General features: G+C 60.0%; 3 protein-coding genes across 3 annotated transcripts; 2 read left to right on the top strand and 1 right to left on the bottom strand.

Annotated features, from left to right (window-relative positions):
* The first annotated feature begins 3,286 nt into the window (after positions 1 to 3,286).
* Positions 3,287 to 5,386, top strand: REG4 (regenerating family member 4). Its single transcript, XM_010715702.3, has 6 exons — positions 3,287 to 3,305; positions 3,743 to 3,827; positions 3,908 to 4,005; positions 4,089 to 4,226; positions 4,298 to 4,403; positions 4,516 to 5,386. Exons 2-6 carry the CDS (start codon positions 3,767 to 3,769, stop codon positions 4,587 to 4,589), a joined length of 477 nt encoding a protein of 158 aa, XP_010714004.1. The 5' UTR covers positions 3,287 to 3,305; positions 3,743 to 3,766; the 3' UTR covers positions 4,590 to 5,386.
* A 20-nt stretch (positions 5,387 to 5,406) lies between these two features.
* On the top strand, positions 5,407 to 8,483 carry HMGCS2 (3-hydroxy-3-methylglutaryl-CoA synthase 2). The gene is made up of 9 exons (XM_010715701.3): positions 5,407 to 5,520; positions 5,705 to 6,147; positions 6,362 to 6,487; positions 6,601 to 6,765; positions 6,844 to 7,012; positions 7,090 to 7,260; positions 7,829 to 7,935; positions 8,014 to 8,139; positions 8,213 to 8,483. Exons 1-9 carry the CDS (start codon positions 5,432 to 5,434, stop codon positions 8,317 to 8,319), a joined length of 1,503 nt encoding a protein of 500 aa, XP_010714003.1. The 5' UTR covers positions 5,407 to 5,431; the 3' UTR covers positions 8,320 to 8,483.
* Positions 8,484 to 8,961: 478 nt separating this feature from the next.
* PHGDH (phosphoglycerate dehydrogenase) lies at positions 8,962 to 12,396 on the bottom strand. The gene is made up of 12 exons (XM_010715700.2): positions 12,163 to 12,396; positions 11,664 to 11,815; positions 11,462 to 11,527; positions 11,329 to 11,383; positions 11,153 to 11,251; positions 10,949 to 11,081; positions 10,726 to 10,874; positions 10,484 to 10,636; positions 10,278 to 10,410; positions 9,992 to 10,116; positions 9,640 to 9,859; positions 8,962 to 9,196 (listed from the first exon to the last, which is right to left on the bottom strand). Exons 1-12 carry the CDS (start codon positions 12,298 to 12,300, stop codon positions 9,042 to 9,044), a joined length of 1,578 nt encoding a protein of 525 aa, XP_010714002.1. The 5' UTR covers positions 12,301 to 12,396; the 3' UTR covers positions 8,962 to 9,041.
* Positions 12,397 to 14,158: the final 1,762 nt, after the last annotated feature.

The raw sequence follows: 14,158 nt of genomic DNA, 5'->3' as shown, positions 1-14,158 counted from the left end.
CAGCTACCACCCTCTCTCACGCAGCTTCACCTCACTCTGTGAGAACCTTTTTCTTATATGAACCCACTAATACCCCTTACCGTTTTCACTGCCTGCCCCCAAGGTATTCCGAGGTTATATATATATACATATAGTCTTCTCTTAAGCCTTTTTATTTTTTTAATTTTCTTCCTGAAAACGCTGGTCTGACCCATCTTTCCCCTGCAGCAGCCTGCAAGTGCATCTCTCCCAAGTTGTATGTCTTCCTTGAGACACACCTGACCATGGTGACAGATGATCCCCAGTTGTGCCAGGTGTGTCTGTGACAGCCTTCACGTGCTCCCGGATTGGAAGAGATGCCTGCAAGTAATACAGGCCTGCTGGGAAGCTCTTGGGATTAGCAGGAGCACCTCAAGACCTAACAACATCAGCTTCCAACGTTCTTGCACACCACTCCCTCCCCTCCACCTGAGGGTTGCTATATCCTGTCCCACAGACACTGTATGCTGCCTCGCTGGGGTGTTAATGAGCAATATTAAGGACATTATTATATGTCTGCAGTGTTGTCCCTGCGTGACAGGAATGGCGTCTGGCCCTTCTGCAGTGTTTTTTCTGCTCCAGTCCTGTGGCAGCACTGCCTTGTCCTGCCCTAGCAACGGGAAGCTGCTGCACTGAGTCCCAAGCAGCCTTCTGGCAGCTGCAGCAGGAGCTGGGCCAGCAGTGGAGCAAGTTGCTCACAAACAGCTCTGTAAAGCAGTTTGGTTCTTGGGTTTGGGGCTGTCCTCTGTCCTCAGCTTCAGCCTGTGTCACAGTTTCCCCCATGGGACAGCCATGGCAATGGTACCGCAGCTCCCCTGTGTTTTTGGAGTTAGGGAAGCAGCTGACCTCAGTGGGACAGCACCACTTCTCCCTTGTCTGCAAGCCAACGCTTCCCTGAAGGGCTGTAAGCCAGGCAGAAGTAGCAGTGTACATTCCTGGGGGTGGTTTGCTTCTACCTCTTCAGGGGAACCCTGCAGACACGTGTTCCAAAGAGATCTGGAGCTGTCGGCTATCGCCAAAGGCCGGAGGTGGCCGCTCCTGTCTGAGCATCCTACCGTGTACAGTATTTCTCCCACCTTTCTTTCCATTCTAATCCAGCGTAAAGCTTTTTCTTCTTTCCATTCCGCTCAATGGTACATGAAGGCAGGGCCTCAGGAGGAGCGTGTTCCCGGGGCCATGTTTGGGCTGAAGTTTTTATTCTGAAGTTCCTTTTCCCGACGCGCACAGCGTTCCCGTCGCACTGGCACAGTGTGCACTGTGAAGCTCTGCTGCAGCTGACTCAGATGTCCGGCAGGGCCCAGCGCTCCCAGGGATCTGTTGAGGTACACGTTTCACTGTGCTTAATGAAGTGTTGCTACATCCGTGCTAAAGAACAAAGGGCCTGCTGGCCCCAAATAACCAAGTGCCTTTTTATATATGTGGCTACCATTTACAAGATGAGTGCTTTCTGTGGAATGAAGCCAGTTTTGTGCCTGGTGTGTTAATATGATGGCCCTCTGTCCTTTTTTTTTTTTAACTACTTGTAAAGATAATATCTCCTTAAGGTGGTATTTTAACTCGTAAGTTGTAGAGCAACCATTCACACAGCAGCATTTTCCTATATTAATAATGGAAAATATTTGCTTATTTTTACATTTTTTTTATAAAAGTCTTTTATGAAAATAGTTGCTGCAAATTGTATAAGCAATTTTTATCCCCAGAATAAAGAGTACGTGCCCGGCGTCTGCGTGCTGCTGTTTTCATTTGCCCTCTTGGCTGTTGTGACACAACCAGTGGATTGCAAAGATGGGATTAGCGAAGCATGCCCTGTGTGGGGTGGTTCTCGGAGCCCTGATGAGGGTGGGCTCGTTAGGACCAGGTTGGGAGAAAACTTTTGGAGGCCGAGTGCTCTTTGCCATGGCTCAGCAGCATGCAAACCTCACTGCATATAGCTCCCTTTAGCAGAAGGGCCCTGAGGCCCTCTGTGTGCTGAGAAGAGGCTCAGCAGCTGCGTGCGTGCTCTGGGGTGGGTGGGGAAGAGCGTTTTCAGATCTGGAAAATTTCAGACTTGAGCAATTAGAGAACAAATTGTCGATGGCTCCATTCCTGTGTTTTGAGCAAGGAGCTGCCCCTGCACCTTAAGCTTACTGTGTGCTCCCCTGTGTTTTCAGCTGTGGTTCTGGTGGAGCTGCTCGCTGAATTATGATGCCCAGGAGGGATAACAAAGCTGCTGGAGGCATTTTCACTGTTTGAAGATTAAACACTAGCTCCTTTCTCTTCCAGCAGAGCCAGCTCAACCAGTAGGAGCATCATCCAGCAGCTCACCACCCTCCCACAGGTTGCCCCACGTTTGGGGGTTGAGCCCTGCACAGCTGCAGCAGTTGGGGTGCTCAGGCTGAGACCTGCCTCGTCCCCTGCGTGCAGTGGGGAGCGGCCTGCGGGAACCCGTCCTGCCGCTTCCAAACAGGCCTGAAGGAACCAGCCGGGCAGGCATCACTGAGTGAAAGGAGAACTGTGGGAGCCTCAGGCTCCTTTGGGGGTATTTTCATGCTTTTTCGTAACTGGTGCCCTCTTCCCAGGGCCCCCAGAGCCGGGCCTGCCTGCACACGCCCCAGTGCTTTGGGAACCATGAGAGCCCTGCAGTGGGGAGCGTGGCTCCAGTGTGGTGGCATGAAGCTCTGCAGCAAGGGCTGCGACCGGGGGAGCTGATGGACATGGACCAGCAGAGCCTGCGTCAGTGCAGGGTGTGGGGGACGGCCACCTGCCCGCTATCTGATGGCCCCCAGCCGCAGGCTGTCCCCGCATCCTGCCGGAGAGGTGCCTGGGCAGATCAAACAAGGGCGGTGCGGGGCTGACGCATTGCGAGCTGGGAGGGGTGCAGGCCTTGCTGGCTCCTGTCCTATCCCGTCCCATCCCATCCATCACGCTGCCTGCGGGCGGCCTCCCCGAGGCTTGTCCCTGCCACCCTGTGCTATTCCAGATGGGCACCCAGCAGGTGCAAGGCTGGGTTTTGCGTATAGGCTGCTCTGTTTGCTCTGGTAATTAATGCTAATTGCAGGGGGTTTATTGACCAACTAGGAGAGGTCCTTCCTGTCTTTTCTGGAGAAATGCTGAATGCAAACAGAGCTGAGATCTAGGCGGGTTTCCAGCTGGGTCGGGGGATGTGGGCAGTGAGCCTTAAGATTTTTATGATGGCAATCACCTGAGCTATGCAAACAGTGACTCCAGTGAGCAGTGGGCTATATAGGGCAGCTCCTCCTGCCCCGCGGACGCGAGGGGCCGTTATTGTTCCCATCTCCGTGCGCCAGGTGAGGATGGGGCTGCCACCAAGCACAGCCTCGGGGTGCTCAGGGGGAAAAGAGCTGCCTTTATGGCACAGGGCAAGCTGCAGCCTTGTGGTCTTCAGGCCAACTTTTGTTGCTGTCTCTTGGAGGGGAAGATGAGCTGAGTCTGCAAATGATCCCCAGCACTGGCGATTAGCGCACATAAAGGGGAGCTGCGCTGAGGCAGCTGATTGCCTCCCCAGCCTGGCATGGACGCAAGCAGGAGGAACAGTGATGCACAGAGGCCTCGCGGCCTGAGCAGCCCTGAGCTGCTCATGTCATCGCTGCTGCTGCTCTGGGCAGTATAAGCCATGGGTCCCTCGTCCCATCCCCCAAAGCACTGCTGGCAGTGGTGGGGCTGAGTCTGCCCAGGAACTCCGAGCCCTGCCTAAGGCACCTGTTGACACCATGGGATCTTACAGGGGTTGCCTGCAGAAGAGAGAAGGATGATGGCAGCCAGGTGTGCCCTTCTGCTGCTGTGCTGCATGGTGCTCCTGCAGGTGGTCGGTGAGTCCCACGGGAATGCTCCTGGCTCGGGGTGGGGGCATGGGGCTGAACCCCTGTCCGTGTATCCTCGCCTCTGCTAGGAGCCCGGTACCTGCTGAGCTGCCCCAAGGGTTGGTCCTACTACAAGCTGAACTGCTTCAGGTATTTCCCCCAGCGCCGCACCTGGGAGGAGGCAGAGGTAAAGGTGGTCAGGGGTGTACAGCTGGCTGCCCCTAGCTCTGGGTGTGCCGGGGTCCCGCAATGCTCTGCATCTCCCTGCAGGCACAGTGCCAGAACAGCTACTCTGGAGCCCACCTGGCCTGGGTGGAGGAGCCCAAGGAAGCAGCCACACTGAGCCGGGTCATCATGTACTACCAGCGCACGCAGCCTGTCTGGCTGGGCCTGCACTACTTGCGGCAGGTGAGGGGTGGGGGGGTACCCATGGAGCTGGGGGCAGCGGGGCTGGGCTCCTGACCCTGTGTCCTGCTCAGAGCCGGGATTGGCGCTGGACCCACGGGCAAAAGTACGATGACCTCCCAACTCTTCCTGGGAATGGTGCCCAAGGAGGAAGCTGTGCCCTGCTGACCAGGAGCAGCAGTGAGTGCCCACAGCCCACGTGCTTCCTTCTCTTATGGGACCCCTCTGTGCAGAGGGGACCTGGGAACTGCTGCCTCCTCCATGCTGACCCCGTGGCACATCTCTCCCATAGGTTTCACCGTGTGGTCCAGTGCTGACTGTGACCGACAGCACCACTTCATCTGCAAGTTCACACCTTCGCAATGAGCAGAACCCCATGCCCCCATGCTCTTCTCACCCCACCTCTGCGCTTGTCCCTCTATCTCTCAAAAATACATCTATAAACAGAGAAGCATGTGAGCATGGTGTGCATCCTGTGCAAAGTCCCCTGCTGCTTTGCCCGCTGACGGTGGATGTGGAGACCTGTGGGGAAAGGAGGGTTTGGGGACAGCCCTCAGAAGCTGCAGAGCTAGGGCAGGCGTGGAGGGGTGGTGATGTGTGATGAAGGGTCCCTGCATGAAGACCTGGGAGATGGGAGTGGTTCCCATGAACCCACAGCTCTGAGGGGCTGTGTTGACATCAGCAGTCGGGGCCAAAGGTCCCTCGTTGTGTCATTGCAATGTGGTTCTGTGCATCACGTGTCTGTTTGCTCTGCTGTTTTGGAAATGGCTGTGCCTCCACCTAGTTCATGTTTGTCCCCCGGGGCAGCCATACATGGAGAATGACATGTCCCAGGTGGCATGGGTGGCACTGGGCACTCTCTGCTCTGTGCTGGGGAGTCACACAGCACAGTGACGGTGGGCTCTGCTGTCACCATCATCCCAAGCTCAGCGCTGAGCCATCACCTGGTGGCACTAAGCCCACCCCAATGCTCAGCCCTGGCTCCACGCATCCCAAAATGCTGGGACACCAGCCGCAGCCATCTCACCAGTTGTGCCCTCCAAATCCAGCACTTGCTGCACTGTCCCTGTCGTGTTGGCTGCTGCTCGCTGACCTTTGAGCACCAGTGCCCAATGTGCTGATAAGGGCTGGGGGGGCCGCAGTTGATAAAAGCTGCACACCAAGCCAGTCCCTGTGTCTGTCTCTCTGTCCGTCCATCTGGGCTGAAGATGCTGCGCTTGGTCAGCCGTGCTGCACGGTGCTGGGGGGCGAGGCGGGGGCTGGCACGGGTACACCCTGCAGCCATGCAGCAGGCATGGTGAGCGCCCAGCCGTGGGGTGGGACGAAGCCTGGGGACTTCAGGGGGCTGGCGGTCAGCTGGGAGGCTTGCTGGGGAGCAGGGGGCTCTGTGGGGTCAGGGAGCGGGATGCAAGCGCTTGTGGGGCCCAGACAGCCTCAGTGGTGCCCAGCACAGGATCCCTGCTGCTCCCTTTGCCTCGCAGCCTCTCCAGCACTGCAGCCGGCACAGGCACGTGGCCCAAGGACGTGGGCATCCTGGCACTGGAGGTGTACTTCCCTGCACAATATGTGGAGCAGTCTGAACTGGAGAGCTACGACGGTGTGGAGGCCGGCAAGTACACGCGTGGCCTGGGCCAGCAGCAGATGGGCTTCTGCGCTGCCCATGAGGACATCAACTCGCTGTGCCTGACGGTGGTGCAGAGGCTGGTGGAGCGTGGGCGGCTCTCCTGGGATGCCATCGGCCGCCTGGAGGTGGGCACTGAGACCGTCATCGACAAGTCTAAGGCCGTCAAGACCGTCCTCATGGAGCTTTTCCGCGAGTCAGGCAACACTGATGTGGAGGGCATTGACACCACCAACGCCTGCTATGGTGGCACAGCCTCGCTCTTCAACGCAGCCTCCTGGGTCGAGTCCAGTGCCTGGGACGGTGGGCATGGGGCTGGGGGGTGCCTGAGTGTGGGGTGGGCACTGTGGGGTGGGGGAAGGATGCTCCTCCACTGTCATCCCACCACCTTTCTTTCTCACCCACATAGGCCAAGGGATGGGGATGGGGATGGGGATGGGGATGTGAGTGGTGGGCTGTATTGGGACCACGGGATGGATGGGTCCCACCTACTGTCATCCCCGCTGTCCTCTCACAGGACGCTATGCCGTGGTGGTGTGTGGGGACATTGCTGTCTACGCAACGGGGAACGCACGGCCCACAGGAGGTGCCGGTGCCATTGCTATGCTGGTGGGACCCAACGCCCCTCTGGTGCTGGAGAGAGGTCAGTGCTCCATGGGGATCTGGCTGGCCATGACTGGGCCAAAGGTGGGGTTGACATGGTGGTTAGGACCCGCAAGCAGATCCCCAGCACACAGCTCTCCCCTGTGTCCCCAGGTTTGCGGGGAACGCACATGGAGCACGCCTATGACTTCTACAAGCCCGACCTGTCTTCAGAATACCCAGTAGTGGACGGTCCCCTCTCCATCCAGTGCTACCTGCGGGCCCTGGACCGCTGCTACGCCGTGTACCGCAGGAAGGCAGAGAGCCAGTGGCAGCAGGGTGAGGGGTGACGCTGTGGTGCTCGGATGGCCGCACATCCCACCCAATGGCAACTGACATTCCTGCTCTGCCTTCCAGCTGGTATCCAGCGGCCTTTCACCCTTGATGACTTCAAGTTCATCATCTTCCACACACCCTTCTGCAAGCTGGTGCAGAAGTCAGTGGGGCGGCTGCTGCTGAACGACTTCCTGGCCGCCACCAACCCTGACACGGCTTCTGGACTCTACAAGGGGCTGCAGCCCTTCCGGTGGGTGTCCCTCAGTGTAGTGAGGACGCCTCTGCTCACCTCCCACACATGCTTACAGCCCGCCTCTCTCCATGCAGCGGCATGAAGCTGGAGGACACCTACACCAGCAAGGAGGTGGAGAAGGCCTTCCAGACGGCCAGCCAGGAGATCTTCAACCAGAAGACCAAGCCCTCCCTGCTGCTCTCCTCCCGCAATGGGAACATGTACACGCCGTCCATGTATGGCTGCCTGGCCTCACTCCTGGCTCAGTGAGTCTGCAGCGCTGGCAGCAGGGGGTCGCCATTTTGAGGGGGCGCCATTTGAGGGTTCACTATTTTGGTGGGATGCCAGCGTGGAGGATGCCGTTTTGGGAATGGCCCAGCTTTCACTTCACTCAGCCCAGTGCTGTCCCCCAGCCAGCGTTTCCATGCCGCCTTGCTGGAGTGCATAAAGACCTTCTGTCAGTGCTATGGGATGAAAGCCCCCTTTTCATGACCAGAGAACAGCCATCCCCTACTGCCGGCTGGGAAGGAGACATGGGAACAGCCAGGCACGAGGGCGGTGTGACTGCTGTGTCCGTCAGCCCGTCCTTGAGCCACTTGCTGCCCCGTGCAGGGCTGCGGTGCCTGGTACGGCCCTGGGACGTGGTGGGGGCAGAGAACCGGCCAGCCCCTGCTGTGTCAAACTGTTCCCTTCTTGCTGTCCCCTGCAGCACAGCCTCCCTTATCTTCTCCTGCAGTGGTTGTAATTTAATCTGGCCCAGTCTGCCAGGGCCCTCCTGGCTGAGGTCCATCTAGCCTTATATCTCCCCTAACTGCACGTCCCAAATGGCCACAGGTGCTCAGCTCAGGACCTGGCCGGCTCCAGGATCGGTGCCTTCTCCTACGGCTCAGGGCTGGCTGCTAGCATGTTCTCCCTCCGTGTCTCGCAGGATGCTGCCCCGGGTGAGTCCCACATCATGGGGACCGAGAGCCGGGAGGGTACTGATGGGTAGTGTCTCATCCATCGTCTCCTCACACCAGGCTCCCCCCTGGACAAGCTGCTCTCCAGCCTGGCTGATCTACCCGCCCGCCTGGATGCCCGCAAGCGCGTGGCCCCACAGGACTTCGCCGATATCATGAAACGGCGTGAGGAGACCCATCACCTCGGTGAGCAGGGCTGGGGGACACCCCATTGCTGGGGTCCGGCTGCCCCGCTGAGCCTCACGTCCTCTCCCCACAGCCAACCACACTCCGCACGGCTCCCAGGCAGACCTGTTCCCCGGCACCTGGTACTTGGAGCGGGTGGACGACAAGTACCGCCGGCAGTACGCCAGGAAGCCCATGTAGGGCAGAGAGCGGGGCAGCCATCGGGGAGATGTGTAGGCACAGGGGTGAATGTAGCCATCCGGGTTCCAGGGCAAGCAGTGTTTTCTGCGAAAACACGGGCAGCATGGGGAATAAAGCACGGATGCAAGGGCAATGCCCCAGCTCTGGCTCCCTATTGCAAAGCAGTCTACTTTATCCAGTGCCATGTATTCTCTTCCTGCCCCTAAACCCATCCTGAATCACCTCCGTGCCAGGTGAGATTTATCCCTGTACCCCACACGTGCCTGAGGAGAAGGGCATGTACACTCAGGATGCCTAATGCTTTGGATCCAACACAGGTGGCAATACACAACTGCCAACATCCCCAGGGGATAGCTTCCATGGGTGGAAGTGGGGTGACGTAGGAGGCTCAGCCCATCTTGGAGCACTGCCCAGGCTGTGGCCAGAGGGGACTTCAGCAGGGCAGCAGAGCCTGAGAGACCTTTGCACCCTTGAGCAAATAGTGCTAGAAGGTGATGGGGGCGGCACCGGGGATGGAGCCAGGAAGGACAGAGTCTGCAGGAAATGGTGTGGAGTTGGGTATGAGGGACATCATCGAGAAGGGTTTAGGGATGGGTAGGAAGGACGCCAGAAGGTAGGGATGCATGGATAAGGCACAGCATGCTCATTTGCAGGATGCTTTATTGAGCATGATGCTCCCCCAGGTGCTGGGGGCTCCAGGTCCATCCTGGTTGGGGGGGGGGCTACAGGTGGAGCTGGAAGACTTCTGTAGTGCATGGCTTCAGGCCAGCAAGGTCAGACAGCGGGGTTGAGAGCCCGGCTATGCTCCACTGCTCCCCCGACACTGCACTGGAGCTGTGGTAGGACTGGAGCTGGATCCCTGTTTTCCCCAGCAATCCTGGGCAGGAGGAAAGAGGTTAGAGCTGCAGCCTGTTCCCTGGTACCTGGACCCCACAGTGGTATGGGAGCACGAGTAGCAGGGCTCTGCCTACCCTGAATCCTCTCTATGATATTCTTCCTTTCCTTTGCCCCAAGTCATACAACTGTGGAATCATTACAGTTGCAAAGACCTCTCAGATCCCCAAGTCCAACCCCAGCCCATCCCCACCATGTCCCTCACTGCCACAAGTCCATGGTTCTTGAACAGCTCCAGGGAAGGTGACCCCACCACCCCCTGGGTAGCCGGTTCCACTGCATTACCAATTTCCCATCCCTGTAACCAAACCACCCCTCCTGTCTCCACACACAATGCCCTGTCAGCATCATCCCCCTTTTGACTTCAGGCTGATTGTGGAGATCCCTCCGGCTGTTCCCTTGCTCCTGGTGACACCAGGAGCTTACCAGTGAGCGTAGGCAGCGTGTTTGTCTCAGATGCTTTGGCTCTGTAGATAAGGAGAGGGCCCACCAGTGGTGCCGGCTGCTTGAAGGTGACCCCATTGAGCTCCCGCAGCACCGGAGTGCTGCCCTGCACTGTTCCTGTCACCCGGTGCGGGGTGCCCTGCAAGGCCACCTGCAGCAAGCCCTCGGGCTCAGGGCATGTGTCACCATGGGAGGCTGTGACCTGGTTGGGGAGATGGCCACTCAGCACCTGCATCCTACAGGGATGTCCCCTAAGGGCACAGTGCCCCGTGGGCTTATACCAAGGAAGGATAGGATGTGGTGGCATTAGGCTGACATGTGGCACTCTGTGTACCTTCAGACCAGCCTCCTGGGCCAGCAGCATGGCATTCACCAGGGTCGCCTCTTTCTTTCCTCCAGCCAGCATGCCTGAGACCACAGCAGGTGCCAGGTAGCTGCTGGCATCCTTCAGGGGGGCCCCTGGGATCAGTACTGCGATCAGTTCATGTCCGTCTGTATTCCCACTATCCCATCCATCCCACGCCTCCCATCTTTCATCCCATCACCCAACCACCTCCTGCCTTCTGACCCAGTGCGTCCCCTTGGGTCCCTGTGCTGGAGCACACCTGCCCACCTCTCACCTAGAGTGCAGACCTGCACATTGCCTGTCGCTTGCTTGGCCAGGCCGTGCAGCACCGTGCCCAGCGCCCTGGCCAGGGTGATCCAGGGTTTGGTCTGGGGCGCAAAGGCTTTGCTCAGCGCCTGCCCATTGACCTGAGAGGAGAAGCGGGATGAGCAGTGGGGATCTATCACACATGGGATCTCTGAGGTGCACCAGGGGACTCACCACGCCAACCAGCCCCTTTCCAGTGGCCATGTCCACTATCTGCATGGCAATCTCCTTGCCGCAACGGCTCTGCGCCTCCCGGGTGCTGGCACCCAGGTGTGGGCAGCAGATGACGTTGGGATGGTCCACCAGGTCCCGGTCCTTCGGGGGCTCCTGCATACAGCCCCAGTCTCAGCCCTGTGCCCATCCTGGGGGCCGCCCTAGCCCAATTTGGGTGATGGCCCCAGGGGGACCCCTCTCACCTGTGTGAAGACATCGAGGGCGGCCCCTCCACACTGCCCTGAGCGCAATGCCCGCAGCAGTGCTCCTTCATCCACGATGCCCCCCCGGGCACAGTTCACCACCTGCACACCACGTCGGCACTTGGCGAAGGTGCTATCATTCAGCAGCCCTGCAGGGAGCACCATCAGGGATGGGGATACAGGGGCAGCCCCAGAGCAACCCCAGACTCCCAGACCGCCCTACCTGTAGTGGAGGGCAGAAGTGGTGTGTGCACCGTGATGAAGTCACAGCGGGGCCAGATCTGCTCCAGCGGGAGCTGCTCCACGCCAAACGCAGCTGAGGCCTCAGGGGTGATGATGGGGTCGTAGCCGATGGTCTGGGGCAGAGTGGGGGCTCACAGCTGTACCCAGCCTGCTCCCCACCACTGCCCCTTGCCCTGCTGCTCACCTTCATGCCAAAAGCCTGCATCCGTGTGGCCACCTCCCTGCCGATGCGGCCCAGCCCCAGCACGCCTAGTGTCTTCCCGTTCAGCTCCATGCCCATGTACTGGGGGGCGAGGAGAGCGGTGAGCAAGCAGGGGCCACCCAGCACCCACCCGCCCAGGCACTGCACCTGCCCCATACCTTCTTCCTGTCCCATTTGCCTTCTTTCATAGAGGCAGCTGCCTGTGGGATCTGCCTGCAAGAGGAGGGCATGGTCTGTGCAGGGCCGGGGGCTGTGGGATGGATACCCCACCCCATACAGCCCTGCACTCACCTGGCCAAGCACAGGATCATGCCGCAGGTGAGCTCTGCAGCACTGAGGCTGTTCCCGGTGGGTGTGCTGGGGACAGGGAGTTGGGTCACCGTGTGACCTCCCCATAGGGATAGAGACCCGCGGGGAGGCTGAGCACCGTGCTGACCCCCCCAGCCCCGTGCCAGCAGGATGTCTCCTTTCTGGCTGTGGGTCCCACTCTTACTTCATCACCAGCACTCCCTTCCTGGTGGCTGCCTCCACGTCCACATTGTCAACACCGGTGCCTGCTCTGCCCACCACCTGCAGCCTGCCCGCCGCCTCCAGCACATCAGCACTGACTTTGGTGGCTGAGCGGACAATGAGCCCATCACAGTCCTGCAGGGACAGACACCACACGTCGGTCAGGGCTGGGCCGTGAGGATGGCAGGCAGGGTGGGTGGCGGGGTGGGAAGAGCCGCGGGTCTGGGGCTGGGATCAGCAGTGTGAAAGCAACCAGGATTCTTGCATCAGACACAGGAGGCGGAGACGTGACCCGCTGGGCGAGGGGGCTTCCAGCCTCCCACCGTTCTGCAATGTTCCTTGATGTCCCCACCGTGTGCTTGCGGTGTACCCACTCATCCCACTGGGACAGAGAGACGCTGTGCCCACTTGGTGCCCACCTGTGCCCACCCGCTGCCACCAGCCCAGGGCTCTGAGCCTCACGCAGACCCCAGCTTGCTCACCCGGATCTCCTGCAGCAGCTCCTCTTTGCTCAGCCCGGGCTTCTCCAGCACCTGGATGCCCCCCGCCCGCAGAATGTCCCTGCAGCAGGGGTCCAGGCTGTCGCTGATCAGCACTTTCTGCAGCTTGGCAAAGGCCATCGCTTGGTGTTGGGCTGCTGGGGCTGTCGGGGGTCCGTGCCCACTGTCTGTCCGCACAGCTCCGGCCAAAGAGGTTGCTGAGTGCTGCCCGCCGCACTAAATGCGCTGCCGGCGGGGCATGTTTTGCGGGCTGCTCTCTTGTCTCATTGGATCCCATTTCCATAATCCCACCTCTTTTCCCTCCTCTCCCCATCGTCGCTGGCTGCGAGCCCAGGATCCCATCCCCCCTAAGCCCCCGAGCCCCTCACCCTCAGCAGCTATGATGGCGGAGTGGGGAGCCCAACAGGGCCCCCAAAGCATCGAACACCCCCTCAACCCACGTACCCCGCACTCCACTGCCGTGCCTCAGTTTCCCCACCACAGGGAGGTGGTGGCAAACCACCGCACTGCCCCAGCACTGCGCCCACCATTGAGCAATGCCCCGATAAGCGCTAGGGGCACGGGGCCAGCCCATCGCCGGTTCCCAATTGCACGGAGTGCACAGGAGACACCCAACAAACGCCCTCCGTGGGGTGGGAGCCAGGTGGCTGCGCAGGTGACCTCGTGGGGAAAGCGTTGGCCCTGGAGGGGACAGCATGGGAACGTGGCACAAGGGATAGGGAGGAACGGAGAGTGTCCCCTTCGTCATGGAGACAACACCTCAGGATGTAACCAGTGCAGGGCACGCTCCCTGCAGGCTGTGTGCACCCCGGCACCATGCACACCCCACTACAGCTGCAACCAGGGAACAACCGTGACGCCAAAGGGAGGAAAGTCCGGGGCAGTTGGCATGGACGAGAGGTGGGGTCAAGGCCGGGGTTGGACACATCCCGCAGCAGGACCCCGTGCTGCCCCTTGGAGGGGCTGCAGACCCATTGCCGGGACACGGTTTCCCCATGCACAGCAAATGTTGGGGGTATTCAGGGCAGGGTGTGTGGACACGGCCCTCCGGCCGCGCTCCAGTGCCTTGGCACAGCCCCACGCCTGGCCCCGGCCCCTATTAACCATTAAGATCGAGCTCAGGGCGCCCGCCAAGTCTGGGACAGCACCAGCTGGGTGTCACTTTCTGGTGGCTCCCACACCGTGCGTCCCCCCCCGCATCTGCGGGGACAAGCAGGGGACACCCCTTGCAGCGGGTGGGGGCCCTTTGCTGAGCCCAGCTCCCGCAGACCCTGTCCCGTGCGATCACCCGAGGCCATGCGTGACGAAGGCACCGCCGCAGTGCAATGCGTGCAGCTTTCCCCAGGCAGTTGGTGCCCTCTCCTGGGGAGCAGAGCAGGAGTTACACCCCGCAGCCCTTGCAGGGACACGGGGAGCGGGATGAAGGTACTCACTGGTGTGCCCCCACGGCCTCACGGAGAGACCAGAACGCAGTCCCCAAGTCCCATATAACAAACCCTCAGAGTGGTGGGCACCTCTAATACGGCACTTGGTGACGTTGGTGGCAACTGGACCATGACCTGGATGAGGTCGGGGGGCTACAGGGGGTTGGTACCCCTACTGCTAAATCCCACTGCTGGGGTCCTGGGTGGGCTCTGCATGGAGGCACCAACAAGGTGGCTGCCGTGGGTGTGGGATGGAGGAGAGCAATTTGGGGTACCCGCATGGTGAGGGGCACTGGGACAGTGGGGAGAGGGCAGGGGTGGTACCAGGGAAGGGAATTAGGGATGCTCCAGGGGGTCCTTGGGTGGTGCTTTGAGGGCAGGAAGTCGGATTGCTGCTGGCGGAGGCACCGGGAGACGGAGACGGCTGACGGAGGGAGGGAGAGATGGAGCGGGAGGGATGGAGCGGGAGGGAAGGATGGAGGCAGGGACGAGGAAGAGGAGGCGGAGGAGGAGGGATGCAGCGGCGGGCGGAGCCGCCCGGTGCCGCAGAGCCG

The sequence above is a fragment of the Meleagris gallopavo genome, chromosome 10, assembly GCF_000146605.3.
Source record: "Meleagris gallopavo isolate NT-WF06-2002-E0010 breed Aviagen turkey brand Nicholas breeding stock chromosome 10, Turkey_5.1, whole genome shotgun sequence".
NCBI lineage: Eukaryota > Metazoa > Chordata > Aves > Galliformes > Phasianidae > Meleagris > Meleagris gallopavo.
This window is presented reverse-complemented; position numbering and strand designations above follow the sequence as displayed.

Excerpts from the sequence above, each read along its gene's own strand:
- REG4 (XM_010715702.3), top strand. The coding sequence starts at position 3,767 with ATGATGGCAGCCAGGTGTGCCCTTCTGCTGCTGTGCTGCATGGTGCTC. Across the intron at positions 4,006-4,088 it reads GCACCTGGGAGGAGGCAGAG|GCACAGTGCCAGAACAGCTA; the intron begins GTAAAGGTGGTC and ends ATCTCCCTGCAG. Across the intron at positions 4,227-4,297 it reads GCCTGCACTACTTGCGGCAG|AGCCGGGATTGGCGCTGGAC; the intron begins GTGAGGGGTGGG and ends TGTCCTGCTCAG.
- PHGDH (XM_010715700.2), bottom strand. The coding sequence starts at position 12,300 with ATGGCCTTTGCCAAGCTGCAGAAAGTGCTGATCAGCGACAGCCTGGAC. Across the intron at positions 10,411-10,483 it reads GAAAGGGGCTGGTTGGCGTG|GTCAATGGGCAGGCGCTGAG; the intron begins GTGAGTCCCCTG and ends TTCTCCTCTCAG. Across the intron at positions 10,117-10,277 it reads TGTGCAGGTCTGCACTCTAG|GGGCCCCCCTGAAGGATGCC; the intron begins GTGAGAGGTGGG and ends TACTGATCCCAG.
- HMGCS2 (XM_010715701.3), top strand. The coding sequence starts at position 5,432 with ATGCTGCGCTTGGTCAGCCGTGCTGCACGGTGCTGGGGGGCGAGGCGG. Across the intron at positions 6,766-6,843 it reads AGAGAGCCAGTGGCAGCAGG|CTGGTATCCAGCGGCCTTTC; the intron begins GTGAGGGGTGAC and ends TCTGCCTTCCAG. Across the intron at positions 7,013-7,089 it reads AAGGGGCTGCAGCCCTTCCG|CGGCATGAAGCTGGAGGACA; the intron begins GTGGGTGTCCCT and ends CTCTCCATGCAG.